The sequence below is a fragment of the Oncorhynchus mykiss genome, chromosome 17, assembly GCF_013265735.2.
Source record: "Oncorhynchus mykiss isolate Arlee chromosome 17, USDA_OmykA_1.1, whole genome shotgun sequence".
Taxonomy (NCBI): domain Eukaryota; kingdom Metazoa; phylum Chordata; class Actinopteri; order Salmoniformes; family Salmonidae; genus Oncorhynchus; species Oncorhynchus mykiss.
The window spans coordinates 43083978-43104905 of record NC_048581.1 but is presented as its reverse complement, the minus strand read 5'-3'; the positions used below and the strand labels follow the sequence as shown (position 1 = coordinate 43104905).

Here is a 20928-nt window from a genome sequence, read left to right as displayed (position 1 = left end):
TCGCCCTTCTGTGCTTGTTTGTGTGCGTGCATAGGTAAGTTGTTTCGATATGGTGGAATAAATGGAGAAATGAAAGGAATGTATTTAGTGGGATGAATTCAGTGTGCGATTGAATATTCCAATGCCATACCCATTGATAGGCCTTTAGACTAGATCCGAGATCCCTTAAGAGAAAAGGTATCAGGACAGCAGGAATCAATAGATGTAATCGTCAAGGGCTTGCAAAACAGCTGTTACGAAGCTGCCGGGATGATTGCCCTATTAGTAGTTGACCAATTACAGAATAGCAATCACCAATGCAGGCAGGTACGTGGTGATTGCTGCATTGGCTTCGTAAATAGGCTTCATAGGAACTAAATGGCTCAGCACATGACACCTTCACAGTGCAGAATATTTGATACTATTGACTCCGGTTGAGTAGAGTCGTGTGTCTTTGGCGTGATTTGAAGTCGACTTCTGATGTGGGATTTAGTTCATTTTTCAAAGAAGATTTGCTGACGAATCGAAACCCCTTGACCAAATGATACGACAAAGTAAAGGCCCTAAATACAGGCTGCCAGTTAAATGCAGCAATGACACGGCTAAAGTGTGTCATTGCAGGACAAAAGAGCAGGAATTGTCTGCTGTTGCATCTTCACTCATGAGACAGGTAATAGGGGAGCTCCGTGGTGCTGAAAAGGACAGCGCCCCTGGCCATTTGCCAAGGCCTATTTCCCGTTGGAGGGATTTTTGACATGCTATAGGCACAGTTCAGTACACCCCTCACCCCTATCCTGTAATTGGTCCCAGAATCATCCACTTGATTCCCGACCACCAACCGATTGTCGGGGTGCATTGGTGTAAAATGTGGTCGTCGAGATCAGGTTCTATGGCATCTGTACCTTTTTTTGGAGCTACCTACACCAGTAGGGGAGCTTACAGATAAAGAGTGCACTAGGCTAGAGAGAAAAGTAGCATTCCGTTTTTCATTTTCTCTCTTTTGATACTTGAGAAACATAGATTCACATGACGTCCAAATCTGCAAGAGACAAAAGCAGCAGAAAATCAGCAGGTGAAGAAAAGGGTTAAGTGAATATGATTTAAGAGCAGTCAAATGAAGTAATAGTGACATAGATTGTAAGAAATGAAATGTACCATGTGAACATTGCATTGTGGCTTTAGAAGAGCATGTATTTGTAGATGAATGACAGATTAGGTTTGGTGACAAAGTAACTGTATAATTTGAGGTACTCTACATGAGCATGTGTTTGCCTATTTGATGATCTGTTGTAGTTAATGTTTGATTTTGAGCACATACTTGTTGTGACAATTGCATCAGGTTGAGGGAGAAATGGTCTGTGTGGCCATTGTGAGTGGCACTTCTGATCCAGCAGGTGGTGTTAAGATCCCTCCCTATGTGGCTTTGAATGATGAGCCAGTGTTGGCAAAATGACTTGTGGTCCAGCGGGTGGCGGTGAAATGCCTCCCTATCTATATGACTTGCCCTATTCCTTTGACATTGTTCACTTGATTGGAGATGATTCCGGTCTTCTTCATGAGCACTCCTGCATGTCTTCCTTCCTGTCTTGCCATGTGGGTTCCACGGAGGTGTGTGTTTTTGTTAGATATCACTGGGCACATTCCTAACGTGGAGGTGGTTTGCATAGCTCATGTCATGTGGATATATAAAGTATTGTATTGTAAGGTATGTTAGTCTACGGACGGTCTGACATTGCTCGTCCATATATTGATGTATTCCAATTGCATTTGGGTGTATTGTGTGGAATGTTGGAACATGGTTAGATATTACTTGTTAGACTTGACTGTGCTGTTGGAGCTAGTAACACAAGCATTTCCGACATCTGCTAAACAGGTGTATGTATATCTCTCTAGTCACCCCCAAAACCAATTCTTTCTTTGGCCGCCTCTCCTTCCAGTTCTCTGCTGCCAATGACTGGAACGAACTACAAAAATCTCTGAAACTGGAAACACTTATCTCCCTCACTAGCTTTAAGCACCAACTGTCAGAGCAGCTCACAGATTACTGCACCTGTACATAGCCCACCTATAATTTAGGCCAAACAACTACCTCTTTCCCTACTGTATTTAATGAATTTATTTATTTTGCTCCTTTGCACCCCATTATTTTTATTTCTACTTTGCACATTTCTTCCATTGCAAATGTACCATTCCGGTGTTTTACTTGCTATATTGTATTTACTTTGCCACCATGGCCTTTTTTTGCCTTTACCTCCCTTATCTCACCTCATTTGCTCACATCGTATATAGACTTGTTTATACTGTATTATTGACTGTATGTTTGTTTTACTCCATGTGTAAGTCTGTGTCGTTGTATGTGTCGAAGTGCTTTGCTTTATCTTGGCCAGGTCGCAATTGTAAATGAGAACTTGTTCTCAACTTGCCTACCTGGTTAAATAAAGGTGAAATAAAAAAAAGAATAAACAAATAAATGTGTCTATTTGATTAGGATTAGGACTTTTCCTCTATGTGTCGCACTTCCATTTCCACTTTATGTCCCCGTTAGGGAGCTGTCATTTATGCTGCAGGCTAATTACTACCAATGTCATTGTGGTCCAAGTTCAACTCCTAGCCTATAGGGTGTGGTAACAGGCCCTCTGTTATTTGTTGTTGTACTCTGCATGTGAAGTATCTGCACTGCAGCCTATAGAGGAACTAAGCCCTTGATAATAGGGGAACGTAAGCTGTTGAACACAAACTCCCAGTCCTATGATGTTGCTCTGTGAAGGAGGTTAGCTTTTCAGCATTCAATTCCTGGCAGCCTTCTTCTCCCTGGTTGATTTGTGAATGTGAGTGATTCGAGAATGTTTGGCTTGGGTATCCAAGGTGTTTGAGATTGTTGAGGACCAGTGTTCCGAGGGGCTGACTGTGACATCATAAAGCGGAATGTAGTTAGCGTGCTGTTTGAGGGATTCCAATTCAGTCCGTTGCGGCCTTCCAGGCAGTGCAGTTGTGCTTCAAGTGTGCTCTCTGTGTGATGACTTGTTGTGCCTACACGGAGTACAGCTACGAACGGACGTGGCATTTGGGGTAAGCCTAAGCCTTTTCGTAACCTTAACCTATTTCTTCTAACTTGCTATGACAAAGTGCTTTGATGACACTAGTTGCATCCCAGCTAGTTGAACGCTTGTCAGTCGTTCTCCTAAAAGGCAACCTCTGTTGCTCGATGTACTAAACCGAGGGCCGGCAGCCACTAAGTACATGTAAGAGACAATTGTGGCAACAATAAGTTGTAAGATGATACCTAGTCACATCTGAGATGTGAATCAACTGCACCGATTGGTCAATCGCCAGTATGTGCCCTTGGGCCTCATTTGTCCCCTTTGAAATGACCTGTTGAGATCATTCAATGCAACATCTGAGGCTCTCTGGCCTATAAAGGATCCACCTCATACCACTATTTCCGTAATATAAGGCTATGTTATTGTTTTTTGAAAAAAGTACCATACAATATTTGCACATCCCTATCACCTCTGTACGCATAGGAAAATGATCCCTTTATTGTGTGTGTGTTGGGTGGGTGTCTGAGGAATGTTTTACTGCATTTCAGCTTGCAGAGGTATCACCACCCGTCCCATGGCCACCTGGATCATGTCTAGGGAAGAAAAAGAAGAATGACGTTATTACATGGCCTTCAAGAGCTACATGACTGCTGAGGTGACATTACGGACCCCTTAGGATTTGTGGCATTCCTTGTGTATTTGTTTCCCGTTTGTGCCACTTCGTTTCTCCTTTGTACTTGTGACACTATTTGAGGTTTTTAACGCCTATCTCTATTAGGTGTGACTGGCAACTGCAGTGGGTTGAATCCTACTAGTTCAGTGTTTCCCAACTCCAGGCAGGGGTAGAGTAGGCATTTTTGTTGAAGCCCTGGAGAGGCACAGCTGATTGAAAGAGTTGAATCAGGCGCAACAACAACAACAACAACAAGAACAACACCAATCAATGTGAAGAGTGGGACATCACAGTTGGGCCTTGTGTTCAACATAGCTCAGTATTTGAGTGTGTTTCCCGCGCATGCAAGTAGCTTTGATTTCTTCTTCCTCCATAGTTCCCTAGAACGAACGCCCTCCCCTTTGCAGCAGAGGCCAGGCAAAAGCGCGCGCTTTCTGTGCCACTGGCTTCAATCAGGTCCACCAAACGCAGATAATAAGAGCACCGAGCACCGAAAATTACGTCATTAATTCACTTGAACTCAGCTAGTGAACACACGATGTCTGGAAGAGGTAAAGGCGGCAAGGGACTCGGAAAAGGAGGCGCCAAGCGTCACCGTAAGGTTCTCCGCGATAACATCCAGGGAATCACCAAGCCCGCCATTCGCCGTCTGGCTCGCCGTGGCGGCGTGAAGCGTATCTCCGGGCTGATCTACGAGGAGACCCGCGGTGTCCTGAAGGTGTTCCTTGAGAACGTGATCCGTGACGCCGTCACCTACACCGAGCACGCCAAGAGGAAGACCGTTACGGCCATGGACGTGGTCTACGCTCTGAAACGCCAGGGACGCACCCTGTACGGTTTCGGCGGTTAAACGCACTCTTCTCGGAACGTCAACATCCCGACTTGAACCCAAAGGCTCTTTTAAGAGCCACCCACATCCGCTTCAAAAGGGTCAAATCCATTATCGTAGGAAACCATGAGCCACTCTTGAGTGGACAGGGAGGGAGTATTCGTGACAGGAGGCTATGTTCAGTGCAGGCTTTGCGTACAGTCGTATTAAACCATGAGCCACTCTTGAGTGGACAGGGAGGGAGTATTCGTGACAGGAGGCTATGTTCAGTGCAGGCTTTGCGTACAGTCGTATTAAACCATGAGCCACTCTTGAGTGGACAGGGAGGGAGTATTCGTGACAGGAGGCTATGTTCAGTGCAGGCTTTGCGTACAGTCGTATTACTGAGGCACCACGGCTGGGAAATCCCCACCAAGTACCAAAAAGGGGGGCCTTATTTCTAGCCATTGTAGGACTTTTTTGGAAACACACCATTCCCCACCAGTGACAGAGCATAGGCTATGGTCTTTGTTAGGGAAGCAAGCCTCTGAGTGGAAGGCTCTTATGCGCGCTCAGCTCCACTGGGCAAATGGCAGGGGCGCCTATGAGAAAGCAGGGGTGTGTCCACGGCCGGCGAATTAGCTTAGCTTCGTCTTCATAAGAGGGAAAGGGCTCTCCACCCCCTCATTCGTTTGTGAGAAGCAGCGAGACATCAGCATCATGCCCGAGCCAGCAAAGTCCGCGCCCAAGAAGGGCTCCAAGAAAGCCGTCACCAAGACCGCAGGGAAAGGCGGCAAGAAACGCCGAAAGTCGAGGAAGGAGAGCTACGCCATTTACGTGTACAAAGTCCTGAAGCAGGTCCACCCCGATACCGGCATCTCCTCCAAGGCCATGGGAATCATGAACTCGTTCGTGAACGACATCTTCGAGCGTATCGCCGGAGAGTCGTCTCGCCTGGCCCACTACAACAAGCGTTCCACCATCACCTCCAGGGAGATCCAGACCGCAGTGCGCCTGCTGCTCCCCGGAGAGCTGGCCAAGCACGCAGTGTCCGAGGGCACCAAGGCCGTGACCAAGTACACCAGCTCCAAGTAAACAGCCCATTTGGAGTGCTGTAGTAACCCAAAGGCTCTTTTAAGAGCCACCCAACCTGTCAGTGAAAAAAGCAAATCCATATGTGTGTGTGTGTGGAGGACATGTCAAAAAGGGGGGAGAGGGAATAAATGATGCTGACATGAACAGGGTAGGAATGTGTGCATGGTAGTATAACACAGTGAGTGGGATTCCACTCGTGCTCCGATGACTGGAGCCTGTGTAACAGTATAACTTTAGGCCGAACCAGGGACCCTCTGCACACATCATCAACAACAGTCTCAGAGCAAGTGACGTCACCGATTGAAACTAGCCGTTTCACATCCCTTACACACACCTGTACAAGAGGGAGGAGGAGAGAGAAGAAGAGGCTCCAAATCTCTCTCTCTCTAGGCCTATATCAGGGCGGACAAGCACATGGGGCGCCAGCCTCCATAGCGCCGGCCGCACAGCCAGACACCAAGACCCACAGACACAAAGACCGGCACGAGTGAGTCACGCTGCGGAGTCAAGCGAGGAAGGACTGCGAGAAGGCCACAAGCCTATCTCTCTCTCTCTCTCTCTCTCTCTCTCTCTCTGACACGCTTTTGAAAGAGACACACAGACAGAGAGAGAGACTACCTAGCACAAGAAAACACACAGGCTCCAAATCCAACTAATAAACTCATACTAATAAAACATCACACACACACACACACACACAGTGCAAGTAAGCATGTCGTTGGACAGTGTATTATTTCGTTTGCCTCCTGGACACATGACGAATACAACGTGAAACTAGTCTCAGCCAGGCCTCACAAGTGCATGTGTTTTAAGGTCCCCAAAAGAGCTCTCCTTTAAAACACCAAGGAGCACATCAGGGGACGCCAAACCATTTGATTCCCTTGCCAGACATCTCGGCTCACTCCACAATCAATGGTGCTCGCAATCGGATGCACTTTTAGGCCATTTAGGAGACAAATAGCACAGGAAAAGCAGTGCGCACCGCTCCACCCGACAGTCGAACGGTGAGGTTTTGAGCGAGTCGCAGCAAAATGCACGGGGCTTCTGCAGCCCACATGACTTTATTCTGAACGGACACAAGTCTGCTCGCTGGGCCGTTCGCTTTTGGGCCAAAAACACGGCTCCGTCGGTGACTTTTGGCCCGATATTGGCGACCAGAAAACACAAGTGAAAGAGCATTTGGCCAGCCCGGAGAAGCCGAGCTGGGTGGCTTGAGTCTACATGGTTCTCATGTCGCGTTTAAGGCCAGCCCCCTGCACGGTGTGGAGCTTCAATAGCGCAGAGCAGCGTCTACAGCAAAGTACTCCTCCTCACAGACTACCGTAGTGTTGTAAGTGTGTGTGTTTACCGGACCGAACGACAGACATGGCAGAAGTCGCACCAGCACCCGCCGCCGCCGCGCCGGCCAAGGCACCCAAGAAGAAGGCAGCAGCCAAGCCCAAGAAAGCGGGACCCAGCGTAGGCGAGCTCATCGTCAAGGCGGTGTCCGCCTCCAAGGAGAGGAGCGGCGTGTCCCTGGCCGCGCTCAAGAAGTCTCTGGCGGCAGGCGGCTACGACGTGGAGAAGAACAACTCCCGTGTCAAGATCGCCGTCAAGAGCCTCGTCACCAAGGGCACCCTGGTCCAGACCAAGGGCACCGGTGCTTCCGGCTCCTTCAAGCTCAACAAGAAGGCCGTCGAGGCAAAGAAGCCCGCCAAGAAAGCCGCAGCCCCCAAAGCTAAGAAGGTGGCCGCCAAGAAGCCCGCCGCCGCCAAGAAGCCCAAGAAGGTAGCAGCCAAGAAGGCCGTGGCCGCAAAGAAGTCCCCCAAGAAGGCCAAGAAGCCCGCTACACCCAAAAAGGCCGCCAAGAGCCCAAAGAAGGTGAAGAAGCCCGCCGCAGCGGCCAAGAAAGCGGCCAAGAGCCCCAAGAAGGCTACCAAGGCAGCGAAGCCCAAAGCCGCCAAGCCCAAGGCGGCCAAGGCCAAGAAGGCAGCCCCCAAGAAGAAGTAAACCTATTACAAACAGTGTTCTTTCTACTCGACACATGTTGTTACCACAAAAGGCTCTTTTAAGAGCCACCCACCTCTTTCCATAAAAGCGCATGTCATTCCATTCCACCTACCTACCCGTGGTGCAAAAGAAATGAAATGAATGACTTTTACGCACCACATTTTCGAGTGGCTAAATGGCTTTACATTTGTCACTCAAGAGTGCAGCACCCTCACCAGTCAACATTGTTGTGATGTGTTAGAATTGGCATGTCACATTGATCCTGATAATAAGAAGCATACATACTATAGTGGGTTGGACAGCAGCCATTGGTATTATGAGCCACTCTCGAATTGATTGATACATGTTTCAGTGATTTGAGTAGTCACTTTGGCGCTCCCGCCAACGTGAAAAAGTCACAAAAGTCGGAGGGAAACAGAGTAGCCTAGCCCTCGTCACTCTGCTGCCTGCCTGCCTGCGGGTGGGTGGGGGCGGGCTTAGGGCTGACTGCCTGTCTGTCTGTCCCTCCCTCACTCCAATTGGATAAGGCCACACCGGTCCGGTGGCCAATCGATGGCTTTTGTGGCGAGGTATAAGTAAGGCTCTCGAGGTGGCCAGCGGCTCATTCAGACTTTCTGTGACATACTGAAGCTACCAATATGAGCGGAAGAGGCAAAACCGGAGGCAAGGCCAGGGCGAAGGCAAAGACACGTTCATCCCGTGCCGGGCTCCAGTTCCCCGTGGGCCGTGTGCACAGGCTGCTGCGTAAAGGCAACTACGCCGAGCGTGTGGGCGCTGGCGCACCAGTGTACCTGGCCGCAGTGCTCGAGTACCTGACTGCTGAGATCCTGGAGTTGGCCGGAAACGCTGCCCGTGACAACAAGAAGACTCGTATCATCCCCCGTCACCTGCAGCTGGCAGTCCGTAACGACGAGGAGCTGAACAAACTGCTTGGCGGCGTGACCATCGCTCAGGGTGGTGTTCTGCCCAACATCCAGGCAGTGCTGCTCCCCAAGAAGACTGAGAAGGCCGTCAAAGCCAAGTAAAATCGCTGGTGCGGCTGCAACTTGACTACTCAACCCCCAAAGGCTCTTTTAAGAGCCAACCACCTAGCTCAACAAAAGCGCAAAGTGTCCTTTCTATGCCTGGCCAACTATTTGGCGTGTTTGTTAGATACACACACACATATACACGGCACCGTATCAAGTGCCCACATGAGGCCTAAATGAAGGATAACAACTAGTAGGCTAGAATGAGAGCATTATTGCGCGTAAAGTGTAACGTTGCTCGCGGCCCTAACAAAAGACCCAAGCGCGCCTCGGCGAGGGTGGGGGTTGCATTTTGGGGCGGCACGGAGAGGCCGAGCCTCCCGTCCAATGGGCGGCGGAGGAGGCCTCCGCAACGGGCCAATCAGGGCGGTGCGGAGATGGTGACCAATGAGCAGACGCCGCTGCCGGCTTTATAAACTTCACATAGGCATTTTGAGGCTATACTCCGACTGTGAAAGAAGGAAGCTAGCTAGCGCCATGGCCAGAACCAAGCAAACCGCTCGCAAATCCACCGGTGGCAAAGCACCCAGGAAGCAGCTCGCCACCAAGGCTGCGCGCAAGAGCGCCCCGGCCACCGGCGGCGTGAAGAAGCCTCACCGTTACAGGCCCGGCACCGTGGCTCTTAGAGAGATCCGTCGTTACCAGAAGTCCACTGAGCTGCTGATCCGCAAACTGCCTTTCCAGCGCCTGGTGCGAGAAATTGCCCAGGACTTTAAGACCGACCTGCGCTTCCAGAGTTCCGCAGTGATGGCCCTGCAGGAGGCAAGCGAGGCTTACCTGGTCGGCCTGTTCGAGGACACCAACCTGTGCGCCATCCACGCCAAGAGGGTGACCATCATGCCCAAGGACATCCAGCTGGCCCGTCGTATTCGCGGAGAGCGCGCATAAACGATGACCTGATCTCCAAAATCCCCCAAAGGCTCTTTTAAGAGCCACCTCCATATTTCAGTCAAAAAGGCACAATTGTTCCATTTGTACACGCCCCTTTCCCACCGTGTATGTTCCCTGTTCTCGAGTCACTACAGACCGTGGTTCGATTCCAGGCTGTATCACCACCGGCCGTGATTGTAAATAAGAGTTGGTTCTTAACTGACTTGAGTCGTTTCAATAACGCTCTCTATATGTGATTAGATGTATGCCTAGAGTAGAAGAGGGGAAAAATACACTAGCAGTAATGAGTGATAGTAATGATATAGGGCAAAAAGTGTCAAAAATGGTCACTATGTAGCTAAGAACAACTGACTTTGAAAGTCCCATGTTGCAGTGCCGCTGATGAGAGGGGAAAAGTTTACCGTGGAGCACGGAGGCCATCTAGTGGTTAAACGCGGGTACTGTCAGCGTGTGAGCACGTCATAGTGGCTCCCTATTGGTATTTGATCTTCAGGCCAGCGTTTCCCAAACTCGGTCCTCGGGTCCCCAAGTGGGGCACGTTGTGTTTTTTCGATTCCAATTGCTCTTGGAATGTAACATGCTAGAGTCTGTCTATTCCTTTGTGAAAATGGCCATTCAATGATTTCTGGGCCATGTGACATTCCTCGATGGCCCCAAAAATCCATGTTTTGATCCGATCATTACAACGTTAGCTGTGTGCACCCCATAATTCATGCGACTGACTAAGCTATTGAAAGTAAAATGATATATCTCTGTCCGGCGCAAGTGAAAGGTGGTCGAAAAAAATTGTTACCAACGTTGTGGTTGAAGGTACAGGAAATGTTGTAGGCCACCAAATTAGACGTGATATTATTAAGTCGCCCTTCTGTGCTTGTTTGTGTGCGTGCATAGGTAAGTTGTTTCGATATGGTGGAATAAATGGAGAAATGAAAGGAATGTATTTAGTGGGATGAATTCAGTGTGCGATTGAATATTCCAATGCCATACCCATTGATAGGCCTTTAGACTAGATCCGAGATCCCTTAAGAGAAAAGGTATCAGGACAGCAGGAATCAATAGATGTAATCGTCAAGGGCTTGCAAAACAGCTGTTACGAAGCTGCCGGGATGATTGCCCTATTAGTAGTTGACCAATTACAGAATAGCAATCACCAATGCAGGCAGGTACGTGGTGATTGCTGCATTGGCTTCGTAAATAGGCTTCATAGGAACTAAATGGCTCAGCACATGACACCTTCACAGTGCAGAATATTTGATACTATTGACTCCGGTTGAGTAGAGTCGTGTGTCTTTGGCGTGATTTGAAGTCGACTTCTGATGTGGGATTTAGTTCATTTTTCAAAGAAGATTTGCTGACGAATCGAAACCCCTTGACCAAATGATACGACAAAGTAAAGGCCCTAAATACAGGCTGCCAGTTAAATGCAGCAATGACACGGCTAAAGTGTGTCATTGCAGGACAAAAGAGCAGGAATTGTCTGCTGTTGCATCTTCACTCATGAGACAGGTAATAGGGGAGCTCCGTGGTGCTGAAAAGGACAGCGCCCCTGGCCATTTGCCAAGGCCTATTTCCCGTTGGAGGGATTTTTGACATGCTATAGGCACAGTTCAGTACACCCCTCACCCCTATCCTGTAATTGGTCCCAGAATCATCCACTTGATTCCCGACCACCAACCGATTGTCGGGGTGCATTGGTGTAAAATGTGGTCGTCGAGATCAGGTTCTATGGCATCTGTACCTTTTTTTGGAGCTACCTACACCAGTAGGGGAGCTTACAGATAAAGAGTGCACTAGGCTAGAGAGAAAAGTAGCATTCCGTTTTTCATTTTCTCTCTTTTGATACTTGAGAAACATAGATTCACATGACGTCCAAATCTGCAAGAGACAAAAGCAGCAGAAAATCAGCAGGTGAAGAAAAGGGTTAAGTGAATATGATTTAAGAGCAGTCAAATGAAGTAATAGTGACATAGATTGTAAGAAATGAAATGTACCATGTGAACATTGCATTGTGGCTTTAGAAGAGCATGTATTTGTAGATGAATGACAGATTAGGTTTGGTGACAAAGTAACTGTATAATTTGAGGTACTCTACATGAGCATGTGTTTGCCTATTTGATGATCTGTTGTAGTTAATGTTTGATTTTGAGCACATACTTGTTGTGACAATTGCATCAGGTTGAGGGAGAAATGGTCTGTGTGGCCATTGTGAGTGGCACTTCTGATCCAGCAGGTGGTGTTAAGATCCCTCCCTATGTGGCTTTGAATGATGAGCCAGTGTTGGCAAAATGACTTGTGGTCCAGCGGGTGGCGGTGAAATGCCTCCCTATCTATATGACTTGCCCTATTCCTTTGACATTGTTCACTTGATTGGAGATGATTCCGGTCTTCTTCATGAGCACTCCTGCATGTCTTCCTTCCTGTCTTGCCATGTGGGTTCCACGGAGGTGTGTGTTTTTGTTAGATATCACTGGGCACATTCCTAACGTGGAGGTGGTTTGCATAGCTCATGTCATGTGGATATATAAAGTATTGTATTGTAAGGTATGTTAGTCTACGGACGGTCTGACATTGCTCGTCCATATATTGATGTATTCCAATTGCATTTGGGTGTATTGTGTGGAATGTTGGAACATGGTTAGATATTACTTGTTAGACTTGACTGTGCTGTTGGAGCTAGTAACACAAGCATTTCCGACATCTGCTAAACAGGTGTATGTATATCTCTCTAGTCACCCCCAAAACCAATTCTTTCTTTGGCCGCCTCTCCTTCCAGTTCTCTGCTGCCAATGACTGGAACGAACTACAAAAATCTCTGAAACTGGAAACACTTATCTCCCTCACTAGCTTTAAGCACCAACTGTCAGAGCAGCTCACAGATTACTGCACCTGTACATAGCCCACCTATAATTTAGGCCAAACAACTACCTCTTTCCCTACTGTATTTAATGAATTTATTTATTTTGCTCCTTTGCACCCCATTATTTTTATTTCTACTTTGCACATTTCTTCCATTGCAAATGTACCATTCCGGTGTTTTACTTGCTATATTGTATTTACTTTGCCACCATGGCCTTTTTTTGCCTTTACCTCCCTTATCTCACCTCATTTGCTCACATCGTATATAGACTTGTTTATACTGTATTATTGACTGTATGTTTGTTTTACTCCATGTGTAAGTCTGTGTCGTTGTATGTGTCGAAGTGCTTTGCTTTATCTTGGCCAGGTCGCAATTGTAAATGAGAACTTGTTCTCAACTTGCCTACCTGGTTAAATAAAGGTGAAATAAAAAAAAGAATAAACAAATAAATGTGTCTATTTGATTAGGATTAGGACTTTTCCTCTATGTGTCGCACTTCCATTTCCACTTTATGTCCCCGTTAGGGAGCTGTCATTTATGCTGCAGGCTAATTACTACCAATGTCATTGTGGTCCAAGTTCAACTCCTAGCCTATAGGGTGTGGTAACAGGCCCTCTGTTATTTGTTGTTGTACTCTGCATGTGAAGTATCTGCACTGCAGCCTATAGAGGAACTAAGCCCTTGATAATAGGGGAACGTAAGCTGTTGAACACAAACTCCCAGTCCTATGATGTTGCTCTGTGAAGGAGGTTAGCTTTTCAGCATTCAATTCCTGGCAGCCTTCTTCTCCCTGGTTGATTTGTGAATGTGAGTGATTCGAGAATGTTTGGCTTGGGTATCCAAGGTGTTTGAGATTGTTGAGGACCAGTGTTCCGAGGGGCTGACTGTGACATCATAAAGCGGAATGTAGTTAGCGTGCTGTTTGAGGGATTCCAATTCAGTCCGTTGCGGCCTTCCAGGCAGTGCAGTTGTGCTTCAAGTGTGCTCTCTGTGTGATGACTTGTTGTGCCTACACGGAGTACAGCTACGAACGGACGTGGCATTTGGGGTAAGCCTAAGCCTTTTCGTAACCTTAACCTATTTCTTCTAACTTGCTATGACAAAGTGCTTTGATGACACTAGTTGCATCCCAGCTAGTTGAACGCTTGTCAGTCGTTCTCCTAAAAGGCAACCTCTGTTGCTCGATGTACTAAACCGAGGGCCGGCAGCCACTAAGTACATGTAAGAGACAATTGTGGCAACAATAAGTTGTAAGATGATACCTAGTCACATCTGAGATGTGAATCAACTGCACCGATTGGTCAATCGCCAGTATGTGCCCTTGGGCCTCATTTGTCCCCTTTGAAATGACCTGTTGAGATCATTCAATGCAACATCTGAGGCTCTCTGGCCTATAAAGGATCCACCTCATACCACTATTTCCGTAATATAAGGCTATGTTATTGTTTTTTGAAAAAAGTACCATACAATATTTGCACATCCCTATCACCTCTGTACGCATAGGAAAATGATCCCTTTATTGTGTGTGTGTTGGGTGGGTGTCTGAGGAATGTTTTACTGCATTTCAGCTTGCAGAGGTATCACCACCCGTCCCATGGCCACCTGGATCATGTCTAGGGAAGAAAAAGAAGAATGACGTTATTACATGGCCTTCAAGAGCTACATGACTGCTGAGGTGACATTACGGACCCCTTAGGATTTGTGGCATTCCTTGTGTATTTGTTTCCCGTTTGTGCCACTTCGTTTCTCCTTTGTACTTGTGACACTATTTGAGGTTTTTAACGCCTATCTCTATTAGGTGTGACTGGCAACTGCAGTGGGTTGAATCCTACTAGTTCAGTGTTTCCCAACTCCAGGCAGGGGTAGAGTAGGCATTTTTGTTGAAGCCCTGGAGAGGCACAGCTGATTGAAAGAGTTGAATCAGGCGCAACAACAACAACAACAACAAGAACAACACCAATCAATGTGAAGAGTGGGACATCACAGTTGGGCCTTGTGTTCAACATAGCTCAGTATTTGAGTGTGTTTCCCGCGCATGCAAGTAGCTTTGATTTCTTCTTCCTCCATAGTTCCCTAGAACGAACGCCCTCCCCTTTGCAGCAGAGGCCAGGCAAAAGCGCGCGCTTTCTGTGCCACTGGCTTCAATCAGGTCCACCAAACGCAGATAATAAGAGCACCGAGCACCGAAAATTACGTCATTAATTCACTTGAACTCAGCTAGTGAACACACGATGTCTGGAAGAGGTAAAGGCGGCAAGGGACTCGGAAAAGGAGGCGCCAAGCGTCACCGTAAGGTTCTCCGCGATAACATCCAGGGAATCACCAAGCCCGCCATTCGCCGTCTGGCTCGCCGTGGCGGCGTGAAGCGTATCTCCGGGCTGATCTACGAGGAGACCCGCGGTGTCCTGAAGGTGTTCCTTGAGAACGTGATCCGTGACGCCGTCACCTACACCGAGCACGCCAAGAGGAAGACCGTTACGGCCATGGACGTGGTCTACGCTCTGAAACGCCAGGGACGCACCCTGTACGGTTTCGGCGGTTAAACGCACTCTTCTCGGAACGTCAACATCCCGACTTGAACCCAAAGGCTCTTTTAAGAGCCACCCACATCCGCTTCAAAAGGGTCAAATCCATTATCGTAGGAAACCATGAGCCACTCTTGAGTGGACAGGGAGGGAGTATTCGTGACAGGAGGCTATGTTCAGTGCAGGCTTTGCGTACAGTCGTATTAAACCATGAGCCACTCTTGAGTGGACAGGGAGGGAGTATTCGTGACAGGAGGCTATGTTCAGTGCAGGCTTTGCGTACAGTCGTATTAAACCATGAGCCACTCTTGAGTGGACAGGGAGGGAGTATTCGTGACAGGAGGCTATGTTCAGTGCAGGCTTTGCGTACAGTCGTATTACTGAGGCACCACGGCTGGGAAATCCCCACCAAGTACCAAAAAGGGGGGCCTTATTTCTAGCCATTGTAGGACTTTTTTGGAAACACACCATTCCCCACCAGTGACAGAGCATAGGCTATGGTCTTTGTTAGGGAAGCAAGCCTCTGAGTGGAAGGCTCTTATGCGCGCTCAGCTCCACTGGGCAAATGGCAGGGGCGCCTATGAGAAAGCAGGGGTGTGTCCACGGCCGGCGAATTAGCTTAGCTTCGTCTTCATAAGAGGGAAAGGGCTCTCCACCCCCTCATTCGTTTGTGAGAAGCAGCGAGACATCAGCATCATGCCCGAGCCAGCAAAGTCCGCGCCCAAGAAGGGCTCCAAGAAAGCCGTCACCAAGACCGCAGGGAAAGGCGGCAAGAAACGCCGAAAGTCGAGGAAGGAGAGCTACGCCATTTACGTGTACAAAGTCCTGAAGCAGGTCCACCCCGATACCGGCATCTCCTCCAAGGCCATGGGAATCATGAACTCGTTCGTGAACGACATCTTCGAGCGTATCGCCGGAGAGTCGTCTCGCCTGGCCCACTACAACAAGCGTTCCACCATCACCTCCAGGGAGATCCAGACCGCAGTGCGCCTGCTGCTCCCCGGAGAGCTGGCCAAGCACGCAGTGTCCGAGGGCACCAAGGCCGTGACCAAGTACACCAGCTCCAAGTAAACAGCCCATTTGGAGTGCTGTAGTAACCCAAAGGCTCTTTTAAGAGCCACCCAACCTGTCAGTGAAAAAAGCAAATCCATATGTGTGTGTGTGGAGGACATGTCAAAAAGGGGGGAGAGGGAATAAATGATGCTGACATGAACAGGGTAGGAATGTGTGCATGGTAGTATAACACAGTGAGTGGGATTCCACTCGTGCTCCGATGACTGGAGCCTGTGTAACAGTATAACTTTAGGCCGAACCAGGGACCCTCTGCACACATCATCAACAACAGTCTCAGAGCAAGTGACGTCACCGATTGAAACTAGCCGTTTCACATCCCTTACACACACCTGTACAAGAGGGAGGAGGAGAGAGAAGAAGAGGCTCCAAATCTCTCTCTCTCTAGGCCTATATCAGGGCGGACAAGCACATGGGGCGCCAGCCTCCATAGCGCCGGCCGCACAGCCAGACACCAAGACCCACAGACACAAAGACCGGCACGAGTGAGTCACGCTGCGGAGTCAAGCGAGGAAGGACTGCGAGAAGGCCACAAGCCTATCTCTCTCTCTCTCTCTCTCTCTCTCTCTCTGACACGCTTTTGAAAGAGACACACAGACAGAGAGAGAGACTACCTAGCACAAGAAAACACACAGGCTCCAAATCCAACTAATAAACTCATACTAATAAAACATCACACACACACACACACACACACAGTGCAAGTAAGCATGTCGTTGGACAGTGTATTATTTCGTTTGCCTCCTGGACACATGACGAATACAACGTGAAACTAGTCTCAGCCAGGCCTCACAAGTGCATGTGTTTTAAGGTCCCCAAAAGAGCTCTCCTTTAAAACACCAAGGAGCACATCAGGGGACGCCAAACCATTTGATTCCCTTGCCAGACATCTCGGCTCACTCCACAATCAATGGTGCTCGCAATCGGATGCACTTTTAGGCCATTTAGGAGACAAATAGCACAGGAAAAGCAGTGCGCACCGCTCCACCCGACAGTCGAACGGTGAGGTTTTGAGCGAGTCGCAGCAAAATGCACGGGGCTTCTGCAGCCCACATGACTTTATTCTGAACGGACACAAGTCTGCTCGCTGGGCCGTTCGCTTTTGGGCCAAAAACACGGCTCCGTCGGTGACTTTTGGCCCGATATTGGCGACCAGAAAACACAAGTGAAAGAGCATTTGGCCAGCCCGGAGAAGCCGAGCTGGGTGGCTTGAGTCTACATGGTTCTCATGTCGCGTTTAAGGCCAGCCCCCTGCACGGTGTGGAGCTTCAATAGCGCAGAGCAGCGTCTACAGCAAAGTACTCCTCCTCACAGACTACCGTAGTGTTGTAAGTGTGTGTGTTTACCGGACCGAACGACAGACATGGCAGAAGTCGCACCAGCACCCGCCGCCGCCGCGCCGGCCAAGGCACCCAAGAAGAAGGCAGCAGCCAAGCCCAAGAAAGCGGGACCCAGCGTAGGCGAGCTCATCGTCAAGGCGGTGTCCGCCTCCAAGGAGAGGAGCGGCGTGTCCCTGGCCGCGCTCAAGAAGTCTCTGGCGGCAGGCGGCTACGACGTGGAGAAGAACAACTCCCGTGTCAAGATCGCCGTCAAGAGCCTCGTCACCAAGGGCACCCTGGTCCAGACCAAGGGCACCGGTGCTTCCGGCTCCTTCAAGCTCAACAAGAAGGCCGTCGAGGCAAAGAAGCCCGCCAAGAAAGCCGCAGCCCCCAAAGCTAAGAAGGTGGCCGCCAAGAAGCCCGCCGCCGCCAAGAAGCCCAAGAAGGTAGCAGCCAAGAAGGCCGTGGCCGCAAAGAAGTCCCCCAAGAAGGCCAAGAAGCCCGCTACACCCAAAAAGGCCGCCAAGAGCCCAAAGAAGGTGAAGAAGCCCGCCGCAGCGGCCAAGAAAGCGGCCAAGAGCCCCAAGAAGGCTACCAAGGCAGCGAAGCCCAAAGCCGCCAAGCCCAAGGCGGCCAAGGCCAAGAAGGCAGCCCCCAAGAAGAAGTAAACCTATTACAAACAGTGTTCTTTCTACTCGACACATGTTGTTACCACAAAAGGCTCTTTTAAGAGCCACCCACCTCTTTCCATAAAAGCGCATGTCATTCCATTCCACCTACCTACCCGTGGTGCAAAAGAAATGAAATGAATGACTTTTACGCACCACATTTTCGAGTGGCTAAATGGCTTTACATTTGTCACTCAAGAGTGCAGCACCCTCACCAGTCAACATTGTTGTGATGTGTTAGAATTGGCATGTCACATTGATCCTGATAATAAGAAGCATACATACTATAGTGGGTTGGACAGCAGCCATTGGTATTATGAGCCACTCTCGAATTGATTGATACATGTTTCAGTGATTTGAGTAGTCACTTTGGCGCTCCCGCCAACGTGAAAAAGTCACAAAAGTCGGAGGGAAACAGAGTAGCCTAGCCCTCGTCACTCTGCTGCCTGCCTGCCTGCGGGTGGGTGGGGGCGGGCTTAGGGCTGACTGCCTGTCTGTCTGTCCCTCCCTCACTCCAATTGGATAAGGCCACACCGGTCCGGTGGCCAATCGATGGCTTTTGTGGCGAGGTATAAGTAAGGCTCTCGAGGTGGCCAGCGGCTCATTCAGACTTTCTGTGACATACTGAAGCTACCAATATGAGCGGAAGAGGCAAAACCGGAGGCAAGGCCAGGGCGAAGGCAAAGACACGTTCATCCCGTGCCGGGCTCCAGTTCCCCGTGGGCCGTGTGCACAGGCTGCTGCGTAAAGGCAACTACGCCGAGCGTGTGGGCGCTGGCGCACCAGTGTACCTGGCCGCAGTGCTCGAGTACCTGACTGCTGAGATCCTGGAGTTGGCCGGAAACGCTGCCCGTGACAACAAGAAGACTCGTATCATCCCCCGTCACCTGCAGCTGGCAGTCCGTAACGACGAGGAGCTGAACAAACTGCTTGGCGGCGTGACCATCGCTCAGGGTGGTGTTCTGCCCAACATCCAGGCAGTGCTGCTCCCCAAGAAGACTGAGAAGGCCGTCAAAGCCAAGTAAAATCGCTGGTGCGGCTGCAACTTGACTACTCAACCCCCAAAGGCTCTTTTAAGAGCCAACCACCTAGCTCAACAAAAGCGCAAAGTGTCCTTTCTATGCCTGGCCAACTATTTGGCGTGTTTGTTAGATACACACACACATATACACGGCACCGTATCAAGTGCCCACATGAGGCCTAAATGAAGGATAACAACTAGTAGGCTCGAATGAGAGCATTATTGCGCGTAAAGTGTAACGTTGCTCGCGGCCCTAACAAAAGACCCAAGCGCGCCTCGGCGAGGGTGGGGGTTGCATTTTGGGGCGGCACGGAGAGGCCGAGCCTCCCGTCCAATGGGCGGCGGAGGAGGCCTCCGCAACGGGCCAATCAGGGCGGTGCGGAGATGGTGACCAATGAGCAGACGCCGCTGCCGGCTTTATAAACTTCACATAGGCATTTTGAGGCTATACTCCGACTGTGAAAGAAGGAAGCTAGCTAGCGCCATGGCCAGAACCAAGCAAACCGCTCGCAAATCCACCGGTGGCAAAGCACCCAGGAAGCAGCTCGCCACCAAGGCTGCGCGCAAGAGCGCCCCGGCCACCGGCGGCGTGAAGAAGCCTCACCGTTACAGGCCCGGCACCGTGGCTCTTAGAGAGATCCGTCGTTACCAGAAGTCCACTGAGCTGCTGATCCGCAAACTGCCTTTCCAGCGCCTGGTGCGAGAAATTGCCCAGGACTTTAAGACCGACCTGCGCTTCCAGAGTTCCGCAGTGATGGCCCTGCAGGAGGCAAGCGAGGCTTACCTGGTCGGCCTGTTCGAGGACACCAACCTGTGCGCCATCCACGCCAAGAGGGTGACCATCATGCCCAAGGACATCCAGCTGGCCCGTCGTATTCGCGGAGAGCGCGCATAAACGATGACCTGATCTCCAAAATCCCCCAAAGGCTCTTTTAAGAGCCACCTCCATATTTCAGTCAAAAAGGCACAATTGTTCCATTTGTACACGCCCCTTTCCCACCGTGTATGTTCCCTGTTCTCGAGTCACTACAGACCGTGGTTCGATTCCAGGCTGTATCACCACCGGCCGTGATTGTAAATAAGAGTTGGTTCTTAACTGACTTGAGTCGTTTCAATAACGCTCTCTATATGTGATTAGATGTATGCCTAGAGTAGAAGAGGGGAAAAATACACTAGCAGTAATGAGTGATAGTAATGATATAGGGCAAAAAGTGTCAAAAATGGTCACTATGTAGCTAAGAACAACTGACTTTGAAAGTCCCATGTTGCAGTGCCGCTGATGAGAGGGGAAAAGTTTACCGTGGAGCACGGAGGCCATCTAGTGGTTAAACGCGGGTACTGTCAGCGTGTGAGCACGTCATAGTGGCTCCCTATTGGTATTTGATCTTCAGGCCAGCGTTTCCCAAACTCGGTCCTCGGGTCCCCAAGTGGGGCACGTTGTGTTTTTTCGATTCCAATTGCTCTTGGAATGTAACATGCTAGAGTCTGTCTATTCCTTTGTGAAAATGGCCATTCAATGATTTCTGGGCCATGTGACATTCCTCGATGGCCCCAAAAATCCATGTTTTGATCCGATCATTACAACGTTAGCTGTGTGCACCCCATAATTCATGCGACTGACTAAGCTATTGAAAGTAAAATGATATATCTCTGTCCGGCGCAAGTGAAAGGTGGTCGAAAAAAATTGTTACCAACGTTGTGGTTGAAGGTACAGGAAATGTTGTAGGCCACCAAATTAGACGTGATATTATTAAGTCGCCCTTCTGTGCTTGTTTGTGTGCGTGCATAGGTAAGTTGTTTCGATATGGTGGAATAAATGGAGAAATGAAAGGAATGTATTTAGTGGGATGAATTCAGTGTGCGATTGAATATTCCAATGCCATACCCATTGATAGGCCTTTAGACTAGATCCGAGATCCCTTAAGAGAAAAGGTATCAGGACAGCAGGAATCAATAGATGTAA

The 20928-nt window shown here is 49.4% G+C and overlaps 5 protein-coding genes across 5 annotated transcripts; all 5 read left to right on the top strand.

The window, feature by feature from the left end:
- Positions 1 to 3953: 3953 nt before the first annotated feature.
- Positions 3954 to 14965, top strand: LOC110513946. Its single transcript, XM_036949916.1, has 5 exons — positions 3954 to 4524; positions 5349 to 5359; positions 6395 to 6401; positions 9072 to 9421; positions 14579 to 14965. Exons 1-5 carry the CDS (start codon positions 4232 to 4234, stop codon positions 14902 to 14904), a joined length of 987 nt encoding a protein of 328 aa, XP_036805811.1. The 5' UTR covers positions 3954 to 4231; the 3' UTR covers positions 14905 to 14965.
- A 563-nt stretch (positions 14966 to 15528) lies between these two features.
- LOC118940431 (histone H2B) lies at positions 15529 to 16099 on the top strand. Its single transcript, XM_036949914.1, has one exon. It carries the CDS (start codon positions 15583 to 15585, stop codon positions 15955 to 15957), a length of 375 nt encoding a protein of 124 aa, XP_036805809.1. The 5' UTR covers positions 15529 to 15582; the 3' UTR covers positions 15958 to 16099.
- A 1221-nt stretch (positions 16100 to 17320) lies between these two features.
- LOC118940134 (histone H1) lies at positions 17321 to 17944 on the top strand. Its single transcript, XM_036948397.1, has one exon. The coding sequence runs from the start codon at positions 17321 to 17323 to the stop codon at positions 17942 to 17944; it is 624 nt and encodes a 207-aa protein (XP_036804292.1).
- A 638-nt stretch (positions 17945 to 18582) lies between these two features.
- Positions 18583 to 18969, top strand: LOC118940133 (histone H2A). The gene has a single exon (XM_036948396.1). The coding sequence runs from the start codon at positions 18583 to 18585 to the stop codon at positions 18967 to 18969; it is 387 nt and encodes a 128-aa protein (XP_036804291.1).
- Positions 18970 to 19210: 241 nt separating this feature from the next.
- Positions 19211 to 19881, top strand: LOC118940430 (histone H3-like). The gene has a single exon (XM_036949913.1). It carries the CDS (start codon positions 19360 to 19362, stop codon positions 19858 to 19860), a length of 501 nt encoding a protein of 166 aa, XP_036805808.1. The 5' UTR covers positions 19211 to 19359; the 3' UTR covers positions 19861 to 19881.
- Positions 19882 to 20928: the final 1047 nt, after the last annotated feature.